Below are 24,569 nucleotides of genomic sequence, written 5' to 3'. Positions count from 1 at the left end.
ACTGTAGTGATGGTTGTATAACTCTGAATATACTAAAAACCACTGAGTTATACACTATAAATGGGTTAACTGTATGCTATGATGGTTAGTCTTATGTGTTGATGAAGCTGGGTTATAGTACCTCAGGTATTTAATCAAACATCAATGACCTCCTCCTGAGTGTGGTAGGGACCTGAACATATGATGGGATAGTCATTCTGATGATTAGGTTGTTACATGGCACAGTTGGCTTTGAGAAAGGGACATCATCCTGGATGGACTCAGTCAGATGATCCCTTAAAAGGCATTAGTCTCTACCTGAAGGAGATTCAAAGTGTAAGTGATCCCATTTCAGTTGTCGAGACTCTACAATGCGACTTCTGGAGACGGAAGGGGGATGAGGGAGAGAATGTGAGCCTTCTTTCAGAGCCGAAGTGGTCACTGGCTGACAGCCAACTAGAAAACAGTCACCTCAGCCCTACAATTGCAAGGCACTGAATTGTGCCAACATGTGAACAAGCTTGGAAGCAGATTCTTTTCTAGAGGGCTGGTCAAGTATTTTGTAAAATGTCCTTCAATGTTATTTTGTCTGATGTTTTCTGATGACTAAACCAGGTTATAGATTTGGGGGAAGAATATCACAGAAGTGAGGTGCCCTTCTCACCACATCATATCAGGGGGTATGTGATATTAACATGACTTATTACTGGTGTTGTTAACCTTGATCACTTGTTTATGGTGATGTTGCCTTACATCCTCCACTGTAAAGTTACAGTTTTTCCACATCTACACTCTATTCACTAGGAGTCACCATGTCCAACTCACACTCAAGGGGAGAGAAATTAAGCTCCACTTCCTAGGGGAATGAGTGTCAAGGTACTTGTGGACATACGTTCAAACCACAACAGTAATTAATAAATATTTTTGAGGAAGATATTTGGAAGCTTCACAAATATATTTTTTCTCCTTAAAGTTTTACCCACTAATTTGAACATTCTTAAGAAGACTATTCTTACGGCACTTATTACTGTGGGGTTCTAACAGCAATTTTTTATTTCCCTCATTCATTCTAACATTTATTATTTGGAATTTTCTGTAAGGAATATTTATCTATTCTCACCCATTTATTATCTATTCAATCACTTAAATCACATGGATATGTATTCTGTTCTTTGGGTTACAATCCAACACAATCATTATTTTTTGCCCAGATTTGACCCATTAAGAACTCTTTCTGGTTGGCTGTGTCCCTTTGACATGCTCCCATCCTCCTTTATTTTGTTTTGAGCACTTTCTTACTTTCTGGCATTAAACAATACTTCAGGTTCACCTGTGTTCTCCCTGCCCCAGCCCTAGAACCAGCCATTACTCCAGGGAGTCCTGGTTCCTTTCATCGGAAAATGGTATTTAGAAACCAGGATTGTGGGCACTGAATGTGCTCATTGCTACTGGGCCATCATGGCTTCCAGGCCCTCTTAGAGAACTGAGCTAGAAAATATATGTATATATACCTCTGCGTATATATATATTAAATATTAAAATAAACTTGAATTCATGCTTATACTCTAAACCAATACCAGGATTCTTTTTTCTTTCTTTTTTTTTTCCTTTTGGCCATGCCGCACGGCACGTGGCATCTTAGTTCCCCAACCAGCGATCAAATCCGTGGCCCCTGCAGTGGAAGCTCGGAGTCCTAACCACTGGACCGCCCGGGAATTCCCCACAGGGTTCTTTATAGTCTTTACTCTTCGCATGTTTTTTAATAGACCTTCATTGGAGTATAATTGCTTCACAACACTGTGTTAGCTTCTGTTGTACAACAAAGTGAATCAGCCATATGCATACACACGCCCCCATATCCCCTCCCTCTTGAGCCTCCCTCGCATCCTCCTTATGGGTCATCACAAAGCACAGAGCTGATCTCCCTGTGCTATGCTGCTGTTTCCCACTAGCTAACTATTTTACATTCGGTAGTGTATATATGTCAATGCTACTCTCACTTTGCCCCAACTTCCCCCTCCCACCCCGTGTCCTCAAGTCCATTCTCTATGTCTATGTCTTTCTGTGACCGTGGGAAACCTGGCTCACATTAAACACAATTAATTTATATATTTGTCCAAACCTACTAAACATATAAAGTATTGTTAGAATTGTTAATCTGTACTATGTGAGAAACAAATTTACCAATCAGAATATAATGTTTATGTAGGTTTTTTTCTTTAGTTTTACAGTATCCAGCCAAAACGCTGTTTTCCAAGGTTACTTAGGTCAGCTCATTATTTTGATGAGGTTATGGCATTTGTAATACAGTTAAATTTATTTCTCACAGTTTGCATTCCCTTATGGGATCCCCTGACATGTTGGTTGAGTTTTTTGTTTAATTTGCCGTCAGGAAAGTTCTTTCTTTGTGGTATACAGTATGGTTTGACAAATGCACAGAGTCATTATGAACTACCACAGTGTCATAAAGAAGAGTTCCACAGCACAAAAAATTCCATTATGAGGTCCCCTTGAAGGCAATCCCTACCTTTACTACTTCTGGCAAATAACTGATCTCTTTTCCATTTCCATAGCGCAATATGTAGCCTTTTGGTCTGGCTTCTTTCACTAAGTAAAAGGTATTTAAGATTCAGCCATGTTGTATGAATCAATAGTTTGTCCCTCTTCTTGGTTTTCATATATTCCAAAGTTTATGTAGAAGTACCACATTCCCTTAGTCCATCTGGTTTCAGTGCAACACACTGTCAGCGCCGCACCTAAAGCAAGTTCTGCAGTATCTCCCCACCTTTTTGCCTCAGAATGTTCACTGGTATCATGATAAGCTATTAATCAGACATGCTGGCACAGCTCAGAAGTACAATACCCCCAGAGGCATCACTCAACCATCAATGGAAGAGAGTTAGTGGATAAATTCCCCACCCCCACCCCCACCCCCAATCCCTGAGGGTTAACTCTGAGAAGCATTCTGCATAGTTCTTCATAGGTCCCTAGTGTATCTGAGCTCAAATTTCCCAGTAAAGTAGTCAGCCTAATAATGTACATATTATTGGTTTTTCTCCCGACTTTGAAACTCTCTGTTCCCTCAATTGTGCTTCCTAGGTTCATCTCGTAAATAAACTATCTCACCCAAGTCTTTGTGTCTTCTGGAACACTCTTTCCCCAGACAGCCGCATGATTCATGCCCTCATCTACTTGAGGTGTTTATTAACCATTACTTCTAAGTGAGATCTTCTCTTACCAGTCTTTTAAATTGCAAGCTTTATCCCCCTTCCTTGCTTTATTTAATAGCACTTATCACCACCTAACTTCATATACGTATATATGTGTGTGTAATTAATTTTATTAATTTCAACTCGAATACAGGCTCAATTAATGCAGTGATTTTAGTCTACTTTTTTTCATTGTTATGTCTCTAGCACGTAAAACACTCTTTGCACATAGTAGGCACTCAATAAAAATATACTGAATAAATTAATTTTTCAAGAAGGTTGATTTTATTCCATATAAGAACAGACTCCCTATTTTTAAAACTCTAAAAACTTTACTGACCTTCAAAATTGAATGGTACCAAATACCAAGGGTCAAATAACTCCATCATGGATATTATACAAAATATTCCCATACTTAGCCTGACTGGATCCCCTGAGCTGCCTTTGAATTCTAAGATAGTATAATATTATAAACAATAAAAGACTACACTACAGTACAGAAATTTGGTATGAAACCAATATTTTTTTTCCTTTTAAGAGTTCACATGAAACCAAATCTAACAATTATGTACCATGCATCTGGTCAGCCTGTTTAATGATTCCAAACATAATGCCACCTATAAAACAAACATGGATATAGGAAAGAATTTTTTTAATCCTTTAAATTTGAGTCTTATTTTCATTGTTTTTTTTTTCTAAATCTTTATTATAAGAAAGGAAAGTAATTCTTGGTGTCCTTGAGCAGAAGCTAAAATTGCTTTCATCACATTTTTATTACCTGGACACTGGATAAAGGACCACTCATAGTTCTTCTCTTTAGGACAAACACTGGTGTCAAGAACCATCTCATTATTTTGCATTCCAACAAGCTTCATTGGTCCCCGGGAAGACCCTTCAATGCAGTGTCCTCTTCCTGTATTACTAGGATCGTTGCACCAGCCACAACCAGGCTGCTCCAAACATTGTCCACAGGTTCTCAATCCAGAACAATTTTGAGCTGCATGGCAGGAACATCATTAACAAGTATGTTATACGACTTTATATTCAAATAGAATTGCAAGCTAATGGAAAAATAAATATGATCTGAAAAAAGACAGTAAAAAGTCATCTATAGTTAACGTAAACATTTTATGTAATAATAAGAGACAGTAATTACTTCAAAAGCAAATAAAACATACATTATGAACAAAGAGGAGATGAATGGACTGACTTGAGGGTGAATAAAGGTGTGGTACCATGACAGGGAGAAAAACGAAGTCAGCATTTTAAACACTCCTGAGAACTTTGCCAGTATTAAGACCTTTCGGGAACTGATCCTGGGGCCTACAGACAACATTGTCTGTGACACAGAGCAATGTTAGTTGTTCTTGTTGTGCCTAGGGAGGGCCTTCAAGGAAAAAATCTGCATCTTCCTGTGAATGTCCAGTGTAAGTCATGCTTACCCACTCCCTGGGATAGCCGAACCCAGCTGGACTGCCTCTCAGGGACAATGGTCTTCCCAAGGGTCCAAGATACTAGCATTTGCCAGCCATGTGATGTTTAACAGCAACCTCACTCAAAGAGCCAAACTGAATGGGAATATGGAAACTGGATACTCTGCCTTAGCAGGCAACCAGCAGGACAGGCTCTCTCTGACTTTCAGGGCTGCAGAATACCACCTCAAGAATCACTCACTGAAGCTCAACCTTTTTTTGCTTAACTGATGTATAGACTATGAGCCTCAACTAAGCCTGCAAATACTGTGATGTCTTTTCCAAGGATGAATATATTACAGTCTGCCATAATAGTCATAATAGCTGCTATGATGTTTCAGATTTTTAATTCACAATCATAATACCTTATATCAGGCTGAGACTTTTTAAAATTAGTTTCACTGATGTTTTGCTAGCAAAGGTACACTTTGTCTTGGGACTTATTTATCCATATAAGATAGTGCATAGGTACAAAGTACCATGAATGATGCCTTCTAATAGCATGCTAGAAAAACCTCAGAGGAAAAAAAAACGGTAGACTTCTGGGGGTCTCAATTTCATTCCTGTCGTGGTAATAACTTAACTGCCACTCAGTGTTTTAATGTTACTGGAAACAGAAATGTTCCTCAGAAAGCTGCGAATAAGAATAGTGCAAGCTTCTCAGTGAACATCAGGAACTCAATATAGTAAGCTGTGCAGGGATAATACAATACTGGTTTAAAGAATTCATCAATTGCAGTATGATTTGTTGTTATGAATTTTTTCAGTGCTGAGCATTTCACAGACCGGATATAAGAAAGTGAAGAATGAGTACCATCTCCTATATTTCCTTAATAATAAAATTAAAAGGAAGAATATTCTTTGCGTCATTGAACACAAGTCAATGTTAACCCTGTAGATAAATAATTCAGTGACATGAACATACTTCTTTTTGAAATTTTTTAAGCAGTAAATGGTGTTAAATGGCACTTCATTTAAAATATCCTTAGATAACTGAACATTTTATATATTACCATACTCCTCCCTAGACTTTTTGCTGTGAAATATTTCTCTTTTATCTGCGATTGTAGCTAGCCCACAGTATCATTGACTAGATTATTCTAATTGTCTTCAAAACTATATTGGGTTGCTGTGAAATCAATGGGGAACAATGTAAAATATCAAATTAGGTATGCTATCTTGACATTCTAATTTACTATCATGTGATGAATTGAAGTAAATCTTTACTAGGTCGCACCCAAAATAAATCTAGGCTTTATATTTATAGTCTATAGATATCTCCTAGGAAAATAAAATTTATTTTAGGATTACCTTTTTAAGGAAAGATAACCAATCAAATGTCTTGAAGAAGCATAATGTACAATTAAACCTAAACTATTTTCAAACACAACATACCTGTTATTGCTTTTCAAACAACTGGGTAAATCTTAGATGAAAGAATCCTGCCTTTCTTACACTGACTGAATGACAAACTATTAATGGTGTCTTTATCTATTAGACTTTAGGCTTTAATAATGAATTACAAAATGTCATCTTCAGAGCAACGTTCTATTCTCTTATGTTTTATTTTAGGTATGAAACTATTACAAAAGGAAATGTTGGTTTAGTTATTACTCAAGAGTGGAGAGTTGGGCTTCCCTGGTGGTGCAGTGGTTGAGAGTCCACCTGCCAATGCAGGGGTTGCGGGTTCGTGCCTTAGTCCCACATGCCGCAGAGTGGCTGAGCCCGTGAGCCATGGCCACTGAGCCTGCGCGTCCGGAGCCTGTGCTCCGCAATGGGAGAGGCCACAACAGCAAGAGGCCCGCATACAGAAAAAAAAAAAGAGTGGAGAGCAACATGCATTGCTGAAAAATTAACAGAATATTCATTCTTTAGTTTGTAATGGAGACTAAAAAACTGAGACTCTAATGTTTTTTCTTTTCTTACGGAAAACAATAATATAGGAAAGCTTTTGAGGCTGTGCTATTTTGAGTAAGTTATGGCTATTCTGAAGACTATGTATGAGCTATAAGTAATTAGAGCAATTATTTTTATTTTATTTTATTTATCTTTGGCTCTTTGAAAGATTAATTCTAACAGGTCCTCGCAGTGAATATCAAAGAAAAACCCCTTTGTGATTCCAGCATGGGAGGGGAAAAGGAACAATTTTGAGATATGCCAGAGCACTGTTTTTCTTACCAAGGCCTGGAGAAACAATTTAACAGAGCCTAAACTACTGGGGTTTTATCAGAGCCTAACTGACCTGGCTAAAGAGAAATAACCAACTCTAACCTGCTCTAATCTTTCATGTGGGGGGAAGAGAAATATACAACTCCAGCTCCCTCTAGCCATGCTGTACCACCTAAGAGTGGAAAAAAAGACTGAGTACCACTAGTGAAGTGAAGTTCACAGAACAGTATGGGGCACAGGCTCACCAAAAGAATGAGACCTAATCACAGGACTGTAGAATACTTCCCCTCCCGCACAACCTACTACTACATTACTAAAAGCCTATTTACAGTAGTTTCTTTCAATGTTTGTTGGTTAAAAACATGGAAAAGAATTAAACGTTAATAGAGAAGGAGTTTGTTTTCCATAAGGAGTGGGTCACTGCCAGGTAAATACTATTTCCAAAAAAACACAAGGGCTCCTTGAGGCAAAGTAAAATGCCCCTCTTCCTCACAAGGATATATAGGGCATATAATTTTAAAAGCTATGGAACAAAAATAACTGCTATTAGACATCATCAGTTCAAATGAGCTATATATATAGCCACAGGGAAGGCAAATGTGACAATAGACATAACAGTGAAAGAAAAGACCTATGGAAATGAAATATCCAGCAGACTAGACTAACTGCTCAAGGAACAAACTGCAGAAGTAGAAAATAAGCCTCTATAACAATCAAGAAAACAAAAGAAGCAAAAGATCAAAAACAAGAGATGCCAAAGCAGGACTGAAGAAGTCACCTGTGCATGCCTAGCCTGACAATCCCACCAGCAGCAGTTATCATCAGTTAGTTCAGCAGTGGTAAAAATGCAATTCATACCTGTGTTCAAATAGTTAATCATTTTAAATTTACCCTTCAAAAAATGCAGTTACAATTTTTACAGTGGAGGGTTCTCAAAAAAATTCATTCTGAATAGATAAAAAGCCCCAAATTTGGGCTTCCCTGGTGGCGCAGTGGTTGAGAGTCCGCCTGCCGATGCACGGGACACGGGTTCATGCCCCGGTCCGGGAAGATCCCACATGCTGTGGAGCGGCTGGGCCCATGAGCCATGGCCGCAGAGCCTGCGTGTTCAGAGCCTGTGCTCCGCAATCGGAGAGGCCACAACAGTGAGAGGCCCGCGTGCCACAAAAAAAAAAAGCCCCAAATTTTTAAAAACCATAAAAAAGGAAAAATATCTAAATCTCACTTAGCAAACAAAGAGATGGAAAGTACAAGTGAATTTAAGAGATATTAAGCTTGTAGGTGGATCAAGATGACAAAGTGGAGCTCACCTACAAACACATCAAAAATACATCTACAGGTGGAACGGTTTTCACAGAAAACTAACTGGAAACTGGCAGAAGATCTCTTATACAACCAAAGCTGTAAGAAAGATCCCCAAGTAACTTGGTAGGACAGAAAAAAGAAAAAGGCATCAGGACAGATCTGAGGCCTGTGGGAGGAATCTGTGAAGGAGGGAGGGACACATGGGCAGGTCCTTGCCCTAAAAAGCCCCCCTGCAAGCTGGGAGGAGCCTGGACTCTGCTCAGAAAGAGCACGCACCTGCTGGCTTCCTATCTATCTGTGCAGACAGACCAGTGCTGACAGCTGCCACCTAACTGGACTTCCTGCAAGGGAAAATCCAGCAACCTAGGATACTCTACCCAGCAAGTTTATCATTTAGAATAAAAGAAGAGATAAAGAGTTTCCCAGACAAGCAAAAACAAGAAGAATATAGCAATACTAAACATAACCTAAAAGAAATATTGAAAGCTCTTCTCTAAATAGAAAAGAAGCAAGAATCTATAGGAAAGGGAAAATCACAATAGGAAAGACAAAAATATAACAGGATTGATCACTTAAATAAGCCAGTACATAAATTTAAAAACAATCAAAAAAATTTTTAGAAGTGATTATAACTACAATTAACAGCAAACGGATAAACACGAAGATGTAAGATAGAACGTCAAAATCACAAAATGTGGGGGAGGGGAGTACAAAACTATAGATTTTTTAGAATGTGTTTGAACTTACATGACTATGTCTAAAGCAAACAGATGTAGTTATGGGTTAACATACTTCAAAACCAGAATAATCACAAATTAAAAACATACAGTAGATTCACAAAAAAGAAAAAGAAACAACATAATACAAAAGGAAACCATCAAATCACAAATAGAAAAATATAAAGAAGAAATGAACACAGAAGTACTATAAAATCAACTAGAAAACAAGGTTTAAAATGGCAATAAATACATATTTATCAATAATTAGCTGAAATGTCAATGGAATAAATACTCCAATCAACAGACACAGAATGGCAGATTGGATTAAAAAACAAGAACCTACAATATGCTGCCTACAAGAGACTCACTTTATGGCATACAGACACATATTTATTGAACGTGAGGGGATGGAAAAAAATATTTCATGCAAATGGAAACAACAAGAAAGTGGGGGTAGCAATGCTCACATCAGACAAGAAATACTTTAAAAGAAAGTCCATAAAGACAGACAATGAAGGACACTATATAATGACAAAGGGATCAATACAAGAAGAGGACATCATACTCATTAATACATATATGCACCCAATATACAAGCACCTAAGTACATAAAACAAATACTAAGAGACATAAAGTCAGAAAGTAAGAGAAAAATAAAGATGGTAGATTTTTAACACCCCACTGATATCAATGGACAGATCTTCCAGACAGAAAATCAATAAGGTAACAGAGACCCTAAATGACACAATAGAACAGTTGGCCTTAATTGATATCTACAGGACACTACATCCAAAAAGACCAAAATACACATTCTTTTCAAGCACACATAGAACATTCTCTAGAATAGACCACATACTAGTATACAAAACAAGCCTCAACAAATTTAACAGGATAGAAATTATTTCAAGCATCTTTTCTGACCACAATGGTATGAAACTAGAAATCAACCACAGAAAGAAAAATGGGGGAAAAGGATCACACGAAGACTAAAAAGCATGCTATTAAAAAAACCAATGGGTCAATGATGAAATCAAAGAGGAAATCAGAAAATACCTCAAGACAAATGACAATAAAAACACACTGACAAAATCCATGAGAGGCAGCAAAAGCAGTCCTAATAGGGAAGTTCATAGCAATACAGGCCTTCCTCAAGACACAAGAAAAATATCAAATAAACAACCTAACCTACCACCTAAAAGAATTAGAAGAAGAAGAATAAACAAAACCTATAATCAGCAGAAGGAAGGAAATAAAGATCAGAGAGGAAATAAATAAAATAGAAATCAAAAAACAATAGAAAAGATCAATAAAACCAACAGCTGGTTTCTCACAAAGATAAAATTGAAAACCTCTAGCCAGGCTCACCAGTAAGAAAAGAGAGAGGACCCAAATAAACAAAATAAGAAGTGAAAGGGGAGAAGTAACAACTGACACTACAGAAATACAAAAAGTCATAAGAGAATAAAAGAAAAAGGCATAAAAATATGAAGAGTTATATGCCAACAAACTGGACACCCTACATGAAATGGAAAAGTTTCTAGAAATACACAGCCTACCAAATTTGAGGCAAGAAGAAACAGATAATTTGAATAGACTGATCACTAGAAGTAAAAGAGAATCTGTAAAAACAAAACAAAACAAAACAAAACAAAAACTCCCTGCAAACTAAAGTCCAGCACCAGACAGCTTCACTGGGGAAGTCTACCAAACATTCAAAGAAGAATTTATACCCATCCTCCTCAAACCATTCCAAAAGAATGAAGGGAAGGGACATTCCCAAAGTCATTCTGTGAAGCCACCATCACTCTGATACCAAAACCAGACAAAGACATTACAAAAAAAGAAAATTACAGGCCAATATCTTTGATGACTATAGATGAGAAAATCCTCAAAAAAATAGAAAACTGAATCAAACAATACATAAAACGAATCATACACCATGATCAAGTTGGATTCATTCCAGGGTGGCAAGGATGGTTCAACATACACAAGTCAATCAATGTGATACACCCAATCAACAAAAGGAAAGACAAAAACCACATGATCATTTCATTACACGCAGAAAAAGCATTTGATAAAATTCAACATCAATTCATGACAAAGACTCTCACTAAACTGGGTATAGAAAGAACATATCCCAACATAATAAGAGCCATTTACAACAAACAAAAGCCAAAATAATATTCAATATTCAATAATATAATATTCAATGCTGAAAAGATGAAAGCCTTCTCACTAAATTCAGGAACAAGACAAGTATGCTCACTTTCACCACTTCTACTCAACGTAGTACTAGAAGCCCTAGCCACAGCAATCAGACAAGAATTGGAAAGAAAGACATAAAACTGTCATTATTTGCAGATGACAGTATATGCTATATAGAGAGAACCCTAAAGACTCCATACAAAGACTATCAGAATTAATAAATGAATTCAGCAAGGAAGCAGGATACAAGAGTAACATATAGAAATCTGTTGCATTTCTTTACACTAACAATGAAATATCAGAAAGTGAAAGTGAAAAAACAATCTTGTTTAAAATCACATCAAGAAACTAAAATACCTAGGAATAAACTTAACCAAGGAGGTGAAAGACCTATACACTGAAAACTATAGAACACTGAAAAGGAAACTGAAGATGATTCAAAGAAGTGAAAAGATATCCCATGTCCTTAGACTGGAAGAATTAATATTGTTAAAATGACCACACCACCCAAACCAATCTATAGATTTAATGCAATCCCTATCAAAATATGCATGGCATTTTTAACAGAACTAGAACAAATTATCTTAAAATTCATACTGAACCACAAAAGATCCAGAATTGTCAAAGCAATCCTGAGGAAAAAGAACAAAACTGGAAGCATGACCTTCTCAGACTTCAGACAATACTACAAAGCTACAGTAATCAAAACAGCATGGTACTGGCACAAAAACAGACATATGGATCAATGGAACAGAATAGAGAGCCCAGAAATAAATTCACACACCTACAGCCAATTAATCTACGACAAAGGAGTCAAGAATACACAATGGAGAAAAGACAGTCCCTTCAACAAGTGGTGCTGGGAAAGCTGAACAGCTACATGTAAATCCATGAAATTAGAAAAATCCCTCACATCACATATAAAAATAAACTCAAAATGGTTTAAAAACCTAAAGATAAACATGACACCATAAAACTTCTAGAAGAGAACATAGGCAAAACATTCTCTGACATAAATCATATCAATGTTTTCTTAGGTCAGTCCCCCAGCGCAAAAGAATTAAAAGCAAAAATAAACAAATAGGACCTAGCCAAACTTAAAAGCTTTTGCCCAGCAAAGGAAATCATTGACAAAATGAAAAGACAACCTATGGAATGGGAGAAAATATGTGCAAACAATGTGACCAACAAGGGGTTAATATCTAAAATATACAGACAACTCATACAACTCAATAACAAAAAAACAACCCAATCAAAAAATGGGCATAAGACCTAAATAGACATGTCTCCAAAGAAGACATAGAGATGGCCAAAAGGCACATGAAAAGATACTCAACATCACTAATCATCAGAGAAATGCAAGTCAAAGCCACAATGAGGTATTACCTCACACCAGTCAGAAAGGTTATCATCAAAAAGTCTACAAATAATAAATGCTGGAGACGGAGTGGAGAAAAGGAAACCCTCCTACACCGTTGACGGGAATGTAAATTGGTGCAGCCACTATTGAAAACAGTATGGAGGTTCCTTAAAAACTAAAAACAGAGCTACCATATGATCCAGCAATCCCACTCCTGGGCATATACTCAGAAAAGACAAAAATACTAATCTGAAAAGATACATGCATTCCAATGTTCATAGCAACACTATTTACAACAGCTAAGACATGGAAAAAACCCAAGTGCCCATAAAGAGATGACTGGATGACTGGCTTAAGAAGATGTGGTGTCATAAATAAAGAATGAAATATTGCCATATGCAGCAACATGGATGGACCTAGAGATTATCATATTAAATCAGACAGAGAAAGACAAATATTATATGATATCACTTATATGTAGAATCTAAAAAAAACGAATCTATATACAAAACAGAATCACAGACATAGAAAACAAACTTACGGTTACCAAAGAGGAAAGGAGGGGGTGGGGGGAAATAAACTAGGAGTATGGGATTAACAGATACAAACTACTATACATAAAATAGATAAGCAACAAGGATTTACTATACAGCACAGGGAACTATATTCAATATCTTATAATAAACTATAATGGAAAATAATATAAAAAAAGAATATATATATATATAACTGAATCACTTTGCTATATACCTGAAACTAACACAATATTGTAAATCAACTATAATCCAATAAAAAAAGGCAAAAACAAGAGATATTGATATATATCCAAAAATTCCAATGACTATTTTAAGATTTCCAATAAGAGTAAATAGAAGAAAACAAATAATTTGACATTAAGGAACATTTTTAGCAGATGACGGGAAACTACTCTCCAAATTAAGAGCGAATGAGAATCCATTTTTGAAATCCACATCAACTACTGTAAAACTGAATTCAAATAAACTGCAAATTTTTGAATACCAAGGATAAAGAGAATAGTCTTAAAAGCTCTCAAGGAAAGGAAAAAAAAAGATATCCCACAAAAGAATGAAAATTAGATTGGCATGAAAATTCTTATCCACAACACTGAATGTTAGACCTTCTAAGGAAACAACTTATTTAGAACTCCACACCCAGGCATTTAATCATTCAAGTGAACATGAAAAATACACTTTTAGACATGCAAAGACTCAAAAAGTTTACTAGTCACAAATTTATTTGGAAAGAATTACTTAAGACTATGTTCCAGAAGATGAACAAATGAAAAGAATGGAATATAAGAAAGATTTGTGAATGGAGAAGACAACTTAGACTTAATTCTAAATAATTTTTAGAAAGTTCTTAAAAGTTTAAGAGCGTGGAGACTTTCCAAGTTCCTTTTTCCCTACCTTTTAGCCTTTTTGTATTGTGAAATATAACACACATACATAGAAGTACATAAAGAAAAATGTGATACTAATAAATTATTTTAAATGAATACTCTGTACCTACATGCAGCCTAGAAGCAGAACATTGCCTCCTTTGTACCCTTTTCCTAATCAGCACCACTAATCTTTTCCAGCAGCATCCACTATCTGACATTTATAAGAATAACTTTTTACCTTACCCTACAGTTCTACCTAAAAAATTCATTCCTAAACAATATAGCATAGTTGTGCCTATTTTCAACTTTATCTAAATGGGTCATACGTATATAATCTTTTGTGAAACAAACACAACAATCAAGGCAGGAGAAGCTGAGCAATGTCTCAACTTCCCATAAGTCTCCAGGACTGGTATTTCAACCTTCCTCAGCAGCTGGCTTCTAGTTATAAGACGTTTTCTGTGCTAGCAAGACCATTTTATGCCTGCAACACCCCCTTGTCACACACTTGATCACATACGTCCCCATTCCTTATCAAAATTCCTAAAATGGGATAGCAACAGGGAGCTCAACCCATAACAGGTCCAGCCATACCAATCCCAGGAACACCTCTCCACTTGATGCCAAGAGCCTGGAAGAATAAATGCACACAGCAGCTACAGCCTGCAAGTTCTAGCCTACACTGTGGCAATTACCACTTTGTCCCAGCTCTTCAAGCATGGAACAAATATGGATTTGGTTGGGTCCCTAGGGGAAGGAAACATCCTCCCTGGGAGTAATGTAAGGTCTGGAAGAGACAGTTAGTCTCCACCTGTATTGGCTTAAGCAGCTGCCTCTAAATGAGGGCACTCATCTGAGCAAGAAGGGCTTATAACTGGATGACCATGCTGCCTCATAACTATACAGTACCTAGTAACACAGACTGTCAGGTGCTTCCTCATTCTATAGTCCTTATAAAACATGAGACCAGCAAGAGGCAGGGTCTTCCCCCGAAGCACAACCCACAGTAAGTTCAGTACTGGCCTGATGACACAACTTCCCATGTGACGCCAAGATTATACATCTTGCAATTGTAACAAATATACCACCACTGATATATCCTTGCCAAAAAACTACTTAACTTTTAATCTAATCATGAGGAAACAATTAGACAAATCCAAGTTGGAAAACCTACAAAACAACTGGTGTAGGTTCTTTAAAAAAAAAAAAAATCACAGTTATAAAAAAAGACGACACAGGAACTGTGCTAGATTAAAGGACACTAAAGAAGCACAATGAAGCAATGCGATCCTTCTGAAGTGAGCACTTTCTTGAAGTGTTACTCTGTTTTCAACACACGCTCAGAGTTCAGGGGAACACGAATGTGGCAAAATGCTCATAGCAGGGTAACAGACTCAGGGGAATTCAAAATGATGGTATAATGCAAATCAGGGTTACAGCATTAAGAGGTTTTAAAACTAGCTTTTACTTGTAACTAGCAATTTTTAATTATAACTAGTGACAATATTTTTTCTCATTTTTTTAAACTTCCTCAAATGTTCAATTTCTCTGTCCATCACAGAAAAGTGATTTATGTTGCAGTTAAACAAAAAGGGACTCTAGAGAAATACTTACGAGAGCAGGTGGCAGTCTGCCACTCCAGACACTGTCCATATGGAAAAGAGATTATGTAGGCATTCGAGTCAACGCATCGTTTCGTGCTGCTGCACCACATACACTCCATTCCGTTGCTGGTACAGTTGGAACATGACATCCTTAAAGAGCATGGCTTTTTGCAAGGCCTTGCATTTTGATTTGGACTGACTGGAATAAATCAGCAAATATAATTATTTTATTTGTTAACTGCTTTCTAACACAAGTATACGAGTTTCGTTCATTTTGTTGTTTAGGGAATGTTTCAATTAAGCCAAGTGTGGGATAAAAATTAGAGTTAAAATTGTATGGTAAGGTAAATAGGAATGAAGATGACATGTCAATACTTCTTAAATTTATTATCTAATTTGAAATTTATAATACCTTGGAAATTTTTAATCGTTTACAAAGTACATAAAATTGTATAATTTAAAATTTTTTAATAGAAATGTAATACATGACCTAGGTTTTTCTATCCATTGGCTAAATATTATGTACACTAACATTATTTACTTTTCTAGCTAGCCATAATTCTATAAACATTCCACACTTTATCAAAGCAACAAACAAAAATAAAACAGTTTACTATAAAATTTTTACATAAAATGTAATATTTATCACACCCATTAGGATGACTATTTTTTTAAACGTTGGCAAGGATGTGGAGAAATTGGAAGCCAGTACACTACTTGTGGAAATGTTAAAATGGTGAGGCTTCCATAGCAAACAGTATGGCAATTCCTCAAAAAAATTAAACACAGAATTACCATATGATACAGCAATTCCACTTCTGGATACGTACCTAGAAGACATGAAAGCAGGAACTGGAACAGATATTTGTACACCCACGTTCATAGCATCATTATTCACAATAGTCAGTAGGTGGAAACAACAAGTGTCCACCAATATATGAATGGATAAACAAAATGTGGTATATACATACAATGGATAATTATTCATGTTTAAACAGGAATGAAATTCTGACATATGTTACAACATGGGTGAACTTGGAAGACATTACGCTAAGAGAAATAAGCCAGTCACAAATGGGCAAACACCTTATGATTCCACTTATATGATACTTAGAGCAGTCAAACTCATAGAGACAGGAAGTAGAAGGTGGCTGTCAGGGCCTGGAGGAGGGATGAGTGGGGAGTTACTGTGTAACGGATATGGAGTTTCAGTTTGGGAAGATGAAAAAGTTCTGGAGATGGATAGTGTTGATAGATTAACAACAATGTGGATATGCTTAATGACAGTGAACTCTATACTTAAAAAATGTTTTAAAAAGTCAATTATATCTCAAAAACACTGAAGGGAAAAATGGTTAAAATTATAAATTTTATGTTATGTATATTCTTCTGCAATACAAAATATAGTATTTAAAAAAAGAGAAAAGAATTCAATATTCCTTTCTCACTTAACAAAAACCCATTTCAAAAGATGGAACAGCAATGTTTCTCTTCATTTGCCAACTGAAATAATAGATCTGTAAGATTAAAATGATTCTAAATTAGTTGTTGATCTTAATGATAAATCTTTCTTACAAAGACTATTATTATAAAAGTAAAACACATTAAAATATTAAGAACAGATTATTACTATACTGTAACTACAACCATATGTTCATAATCTCACTATTTTAACCAAGAAATAAAGATTGTATAAAACAATACAATTTTGATATTTTCATAAGTTAAGGCTGAGGTCACTAATAGTAAGTGGGGAATGTGAATAAAGATAAAATATACATTGAAAGCAGCATCATAAAAAGATGGTGAAAGTTACTTCAGGCCTACACAGCATCACACCATGGAAGAGGGTAGTGGGAAGAAGGGTTGGAAACATATTTTTAAAGAATACTAGTTTACTGGACTACTTACCAACAGGTTTTTCACAGACAAGACCATCTGCCATAGAGGTACAAGGATTAGCTTTTAAGCCTGCCACTGCTGCCCTTTCTAGATACGCACAGAACCCAGAATCATTGGGTTCACCAGGAAGCCACTGTAGTGTTGTGTTTGTAAATGGTGACATGTCTTCCCATCCCCAGTAGGATATATTGATCTTGCGTAAGCCTACCCAAGGTGATACTTTCTGTAAACAATAGCAAAAGGGACATTTTTAAAAAGTGAGATGTAAAAATCCTGCATCATATTCCTTAGCAAACAGTTCATTATCATTAAAAATTACATTTGAAAATATATAGAACTGCCTTTCTAAGGACTTCGAGTACTAAGGATAATTAACAATTCCAGCACATCTTGGAGAATGATGTATAACAGAATACTATGTTTAAAGCATATTTTGTGTTTAGTGACATGACTGGGGTCATTTCTTTAGCCTTCATGAACCTCAGTTTCCTCTTCTATAAAATGGTGATATCTGATATAAATACCTATCTTATGAGGGAAGATCATTAAAAAAACTTAACATATTGTGTTGCTGCTACTGTTACTGCTACTTCTGCTGCAGCTACTATTACTACTGTTACTACCAATCTAATCAGTTGTGGAGTTAAGAATCTAAAGCTAAATTGACATTTTATGCACTGTGAGAAAACAGAAAACAAAATCAATGAACAGTATATAAAGGCTGAATGAAGACTTCACAACAGGTTCACAAAGGACTAGGAAGAAGGGCCTCTCTCCTAGTTCAGACCTCTACTAGTACACAAGGACTTTAGTGCAGTTTTAGATAAATTAATGTCATCTACTTTCATTATTAAAGAGATCAAGAAAACTAATAAAATCTTTGACCCTGATGCCTAAATTTAATTAACAGAGGTTGACAAATGCCATCAAACTAAACTTTCTTAGTGCTCTCAATAATATTTCAAAAGTCGCTTAAAAACAAAATATATGCTGTATTTATATACCTTATTTTAATCATTACTCAATTTTAAAATATATTATTCTAATGAGACTGAAAAAATAATGATATATTCTTGGTCCAAGGTACTCTCTTTACAAAATTTTTTAGATTATGAACACCTCTTTTTCTTTTCTTGTTTCTGCTTTAGAGTTATGCTTTTCTTTTTGAGATTTTATTTTTCATTTTTTCTAGCTTTCTTGAGGTATAATTGACAAATGAAAATTATACCTATATAAGGTGTATGATTTTTTTTTGGTATATGTACACGTTATGAAATGATTATCACAATCAAGCTAATTAACACACCCATATGTATATATAAATTTTCTTTACACATCCATGTATCCATTGATGGACACTTAAGTTGTGTCCATAGCTTGGCTATTGTGAATAATGCTGCAATGAACATAGAAGTGCAGATATCTCTTCAAGATACTGACTTAATTTCCTTTGGATATACACCTAGACATGGGACTGCTGGGTCATATGATAGTTTTCATTTTTTGAGGAAACTCCATACCATTTTCCAAATTGACTATACTGCTTACATTCCCACCAACAGTATACAAGAGTTCCTGTTCTCCTCATCTTTGCCAATATATGTTACCTCTTTTTTTTTTTTTTTTTTTTTTGCGGCACGCGGGCCTCTCACCGCTGCAGCCTCTCCCGTTGCGGAGCACAGGCTCCGGACGCGCAGGCTCAGCGGCCATGGCTCACGGGCCCAGCCGCTCCGCGGCCCGTGGGATCTTCCCGGACCGGGGCACGAACCCGTGTCCCCTGCATCGGCAGGCAGACTCTCAACCACTGTGCCACCAGGGAAGCCCACCTCTTATCTTTTTGATAACAGCCATTCTAACAGGTGTGAGGTGATATCTCAATTGGTTTTGATTTGCATTTTTCTGATGATTACTGCTGTTGAGCTTTTCATCATATATCTGGCTGGCCATTTTTATGTCTTCTTTGAGAATTTTCTATGTCCTTTGCCTATTTTTTAACTGGGTTATTTATTTTCTGTTGAATTATTTGAGCTCTTTATATATTTTGGACATTAAATCTTTATTAGATGTATGGTTTACATTCTCTCCCATTCCATAGGTTGTCTCTTCACTCTTTTTTTTTTTTTAATCTATTTTTGGCTACGTTGGGTCTTCGCTGCTGTAAGCAGGCTTGCTCTAGTTGCAGCTAGCAGGGGCTACTCTTCATTGCAGTGTGCGGGCTTCTCATTGCGGTGGCTTCTCTTGCTGCGGAGCATGGGCTCTAAGCATGCGGGCTTCAGTTGTTGCGGTACGTGAGCTCAGTTGTTGTGGCTCATGAGCTCTAGAGCGCAGGCTCAGTAGTTATGGTGCGTGGGCTTAGTTGCTCCGTTGCATGTGGGATCTTCCCGGACCAGGGCTCGAACCCGTGTCCCCTGCATTGGCAGGCGGATTCTTAACCACTGTGCCACCAGGGAAGCCCTGTCTCTTCACTCTTGATTATCTCCTTTGCTATGCAGAATCTTCCTAGTTTGACACAATCTCATTTATCTATATTTGCTCTTGTGCTTTTGGGGTCACATCCAAAAAATCATTGCCCTGACCAATGTTGAGATTTTTTTCTTGTGTTTTCCTCTTGTAGTTTTACAGTTTCGAGTCTTAATGTGTGTAAGTCTTTAATCCATTTTGAATTGATTTTTTAATATGGTGTAAGATAAGGATCTACTTCCATTCTTCTGCATAAGGATAGCCAGCATTATTCATTGAAGAGATTGTCCTTCTCCCATCGTGTGTTCTTGGCACCTCTGTCAAACATCAATTGATCATAAATGCTTGGATTTATTTGGGGTTATTATAATGTGTCTTGGTGAAAGTCTCGTTATGTTTAATCTATTTGAGGTTCTTCGGGATTTATGGATCTGGATGTTCTTTTCCCTCTCCATATTTGGGAAGTTTCCTATAATTATTCCTTTAAATGAGCTTTCTGCCGCTTTCTCTTTTCCATGAGGGCAAGCCCGGAGCCTGAGTCTGTGGGTGCAGGCCTGGATCCTAGATCTGAAGGGCCAGTCTGGCACAAGGATCCACTGGGGTAGGACTGGTAACTGAGTACAAAGTGGTGAGCCTGGAACCTGGTCCACTGTGGCAGGCCTACAGCCTGGTCCATGGGCCAGTTTGGAGCCTGGAAATGTGGGAGCCACCCAGGAGCATGGATCCACAGGGCTTACCTGGCACTGGATCAGGCCATGAGCCTGAATCCTATGGACTGGTGCTGGGGCCAGCCGGGCACCTGGGCCATCAAGTATGGTCATGAGGCTGGGCCAGGGTCCACTGGGGCAAGCCTGGTCCTGAGTCTTCTGACGCCTAAGTCCACGGGGGTGGGCCTGGTACCTGGGATCATAGGGGAGGGCCTGAAGCCTGAGTCCACTGGGATGAGCCTGACCCCGGGTCTCTAGAGGCCAGCCCAGTGCTGGGGTCTATGGAGAGGGTATGGATCCTAGGTCTCCTGTTTCCTAGGGATATGGGGGACTAGCCTGGAGGCTGAGCCTGCGGGTGCCAGCCTGCAGCCTGAGGCCACAGGAGCCAGTGTGGCACTGGGATATGCCTGGTACCTGGGTCCACAGGGATCATCCAGGCACCGGGGTTCACTAGAGCAGGCCTGGAAGTAGGGTCCAAAGCAAAATCGGTGCTCATTTCATTCTCCTTCCCCTTTGCAGAGGGTATTTCTCACCCTTTCTCACCGTGCTTCCTGTACCGTGCAGGCTTAGGGGAAGGATGATGCAGGTAATGTGAAACTGTCCTTTCTACCATCTTCAATGAGTGTTTTCTTATTTCTGTGTTCCCCCCACCGCCCCCAACCCGGTGCTATAATCTCTTACCTGGACTCCTTAGCTTTTGTAAAGGTATTTTGTATATGGATGATTGTTCAAATCAATGTTTCTGTGAGGGAATGAGCGCTGCAAACTCCCATTCTATCACCTTGCTGACATCATTCCTAAACATTTCTACCTTAAATATACATAATAATAATTTATGTTCTCAGTTACCAAGCTAATAATATTATAATGTGAAGTAGTTTCAAAACTCCACATCATCTTTTTTTTTTTTTTAGATTACTGACTGTCAGGATAGAGAAAAATATGTCCCTCCACTTGAGTCTTTAACAATATAGAAATAAGATACATAAATCCAGTATTTATTCTAAATATGTTGTACAAATGGTCCTAGAGAGCTTATAAAGAACCCGTAGACCTAGAAATTTATAGTGTATAAATATACAATTTTCACACAGAAAATACTCAATATTTCTTAAATGAAATTAAAATATTACGAATATTCATTATAACAGTAGATCTCATATCACCTAGTAGAGTACTGTACACATAGTAGGCAGTCAACAAATTTTGCTAAGCAAGGCCATTAGAACAGAGATGCTTATTTTCCAACATCCAATTCCTGAGACAGAGATAGTGCTTAATAAATAATGTTTCTAATTATAAAAACACACATGCTGCTTTGCCTTGTGATCATCATATATTTCATACTTATTCTCAAAGATATTTTGATAACAAAAGCTATAACATTTTTATAGTTCTTGATAATAACAGCAGGAATCAATCCAACATAGCTATTTCAGATTAATGACTGTGCTTCACATTACAGCAACTCTGTCTATATTTCCAAACTATCTATAGTAAAAACAAGTCATTTAAAATGAAATATTATTCTCTAAATCATCATGATAAGAATCTGCAAGGAAGAGGAGAGGAACAGAAAAATAAGCAGTTGATAAAACATTTAAAGTAACTATTATGCAGTAAATGAACTGGACAGGCAGTTGAAGAATGAAAGATAAATTACTATATTATGAAAATTTACTGCAGCACACCATAAATCATTGCAACATTTCATTAGCCAGTTCTGATAAGTAAATGATCATTTGATCCAGGATACCTGTTTAAAGTGCATGGATTTGTCAATCTTTATTTGCTACAGAAGGGTTACCTTAAGTCTATACAACTGCAATGACTCAGGATATAATTCATTTTATATAAAGATATGCTTAGTGGAATGTCACCTTGCAGAAAATTCCACCTTTGAAATTTTGCTAAAGCTCATATTTCTAATGAAATAAAACATTCTTCATTTACAGGGCAGGCTATGCCACAAACTACTGAATCTAAGTTCATCATACATCCGAAATAATTGTTGGTCTAACCTTTATGACTTATAATCATAAGCATATACACACTACTATATATAAAATAGATAACTAATAAGGACCTACTGTATAATCATAAGCAAGAAAAAATGAGCAACTTACGTAAGAAATCTTGAAATATGAAACTTCTAAAATAGCATATTTCAAGGTTAAAATGTAAAAACTAAAAATAATGTATTTTAAACAAGGAAAAAAGCAATAGAGCTCAAATGCCAAACACTAGTACTTTCTAAAACTCAAAGAATGTGGATCTACCAATAAGACGCTCTTTATAAGTTATACGTATTCAGTAGAACTAATTTCCAAATGTTCATTGATAACTGAATCTCAATTTTGTAATTAAAGAAATGAAGCTCTTGGTAGTACAAGAATATAAATAGATCTTAAATTATGTTGTATGCTCCATATGACTAAAAATAAAACTTTACAAATAATACCCTGTCAATATTTTCTAAAATATTTTTTAAAAATCAATAGATCTCTCCTAGATGACACCATTCGCATCTTATCCTCAACCATAAGGCTGGTAGCTCTCAAACAAGGCAAATTAAGAGAAAAAACAGAGGCACTTCTCTGACCTCCTTACAAATATCTTCATGTGCTGGCCAACTCAAAGTCCTGCAATAATTAACTACAGCATTACTCTAGGGAACTCCTTAAGTCCACGTTACTGTTCAGGTATCCATCCTCTACCTTCATACATCACCCTGCGTGCATCTATCATTGCAATTATCACACTTTGGTATAACTGTGTTTGTATTTCTCCCCCATAAGCTCTTTAACAACAGTGATTGTTTTTGATCTCTATATTCTCAGCAAGCAGTAGACTGCCAAGTACAATGAAGGTGCTCAATAAATTTGTACTAAATGAATGAAGATTAGCCCATCCTTCCCAGAAATACAGCTTCAGTTCACACAAAAATGGTTTTACAGATCAATTTTTCATACAAATTTAATTATTATAGTTTTTCTTTTCCCTATTAATATCAAGCATATAACAAATGTTTGACAGCCAAGTATCACAATATGATATCCACGTAAAATTTCTGAATATTTATAAAACTGGGGGTATAATAAATTTATCAATTTTATTAATGGAGGGAGGGCTTTGACTCTACAGATATAAAATGGCATTAGAAATTAAATTATCTGTATCGATACTCATGAGAAATACACACACTAATACGACCACAAAAATGACGGCAGGGGGCTTCCCTGGTGGCGCAGTGGTTGAGAGTCCGCCTGCCGATGCAGGGGACACGGGTTCGTGCCCCGGTCTGGGAAGATCCCACATGCCGCGGAGCGGCTGGGCCCATGAGCCATGGCCGCTGAGCCTGCGCGTCCGGAGCCTGTCCTCCGCAACGGGAGAGGCCACAACAGTGAGAGGCCCGCGTAACGCATAAAAAAAAAAAAAAAAAAATGACGGCAGGCAGTAATAATGAACTGAATGTTCATACAAACATTTCAAAAGAGTATGTGTTTAAGTGCCTCTAATTTTTTAACATTTATACAAAACTGCTCTTATATCACTTTTTAAAAATCAGATGCTTGTTCCCCTGTTATTAGCAAAAGGAAAATCAGTAACATATATTCCTATTCTTTAGCATAAATCAGAAATGATCTTAAGAAGGAAAAGGTATAATTAGTGGGGGTGAGTGGAGTAAGGCTTTGTAAAGTGGAAAAATTAAAACACTAGTCTGGGGTAAATATTTTTCTACAGTCAATATCAATATTCTTAACTATTCATCGAATAAATTCATTTAGTTACTTAAGATTTCATTATCTAATTAATGATTCTTGGAAATAGTAGTTACAGCGGTAGTGGAAACAGACATACAAAAATAATCTTTAAAATGCAAACAGTAATAATAACTTTAGTAAACACTAAGAAATAAAATGTATCTATGCTCTTCACATACAATACCTCATTTATTTCTCACAATAAACATATAAGATAGCTATGATTACTATCCCAGTTTACAGATGAGGAACATAAGCTGGGGAGGTTAACTTGCTACTAAGCTGTGGAGATAAGCAGTATGTCCAGACTGC

General features: G+C 36.8%; 1 protein-coding gene across 1 annotated transcript in view; it reads right to left on the bottom strand.

The window, feature by feature from the left end:
* Positions 1-24,569, bottom strand: part of ATRNL1 (attractin like 1) — a 702,872-nt gene that overhangs the window by 532,311 nt on the left and 145,992 nt on the right. Inside the window, exons 16-18 of the mRNA XM_032609094.1 lie at positions 17,336-17,549; positions 15,435-15,623; positions 3,967-4,185 (exon numbers count right to left, since the gene is read on the bottom strand). Coding sequence (XP_032464985.1) covers positions 3,967-4,185; positions 15,435-15,623; positions 17,336-17,549 — 622 coding nt within the window. The remainder of the gene's footprint in view (positions 1-3,966; positions 4,186-15,434; positions 15,624-17,335; positions 17,550-24,569) is intronic.

The sequence above is a fragment of the Phocoena sinus genome, chromosome 16, assembly GCF_008692025.1.
Source record: "Phocoena sinus isolate mPhoSin1 chromosome 16, mPhoSin1.pri, whole genome shotgun sequence".
In the NCBI taxonomy this organism is placed as follows: Eukaryota; Metazoa; Chordata; class Mammalia; order Artiodactyla; family Phocoenidae; genus Phocoena; species Phocoena sinus.
This window is presented reverse-complemented; position numbering and strand designations above follow the sequence as displayed.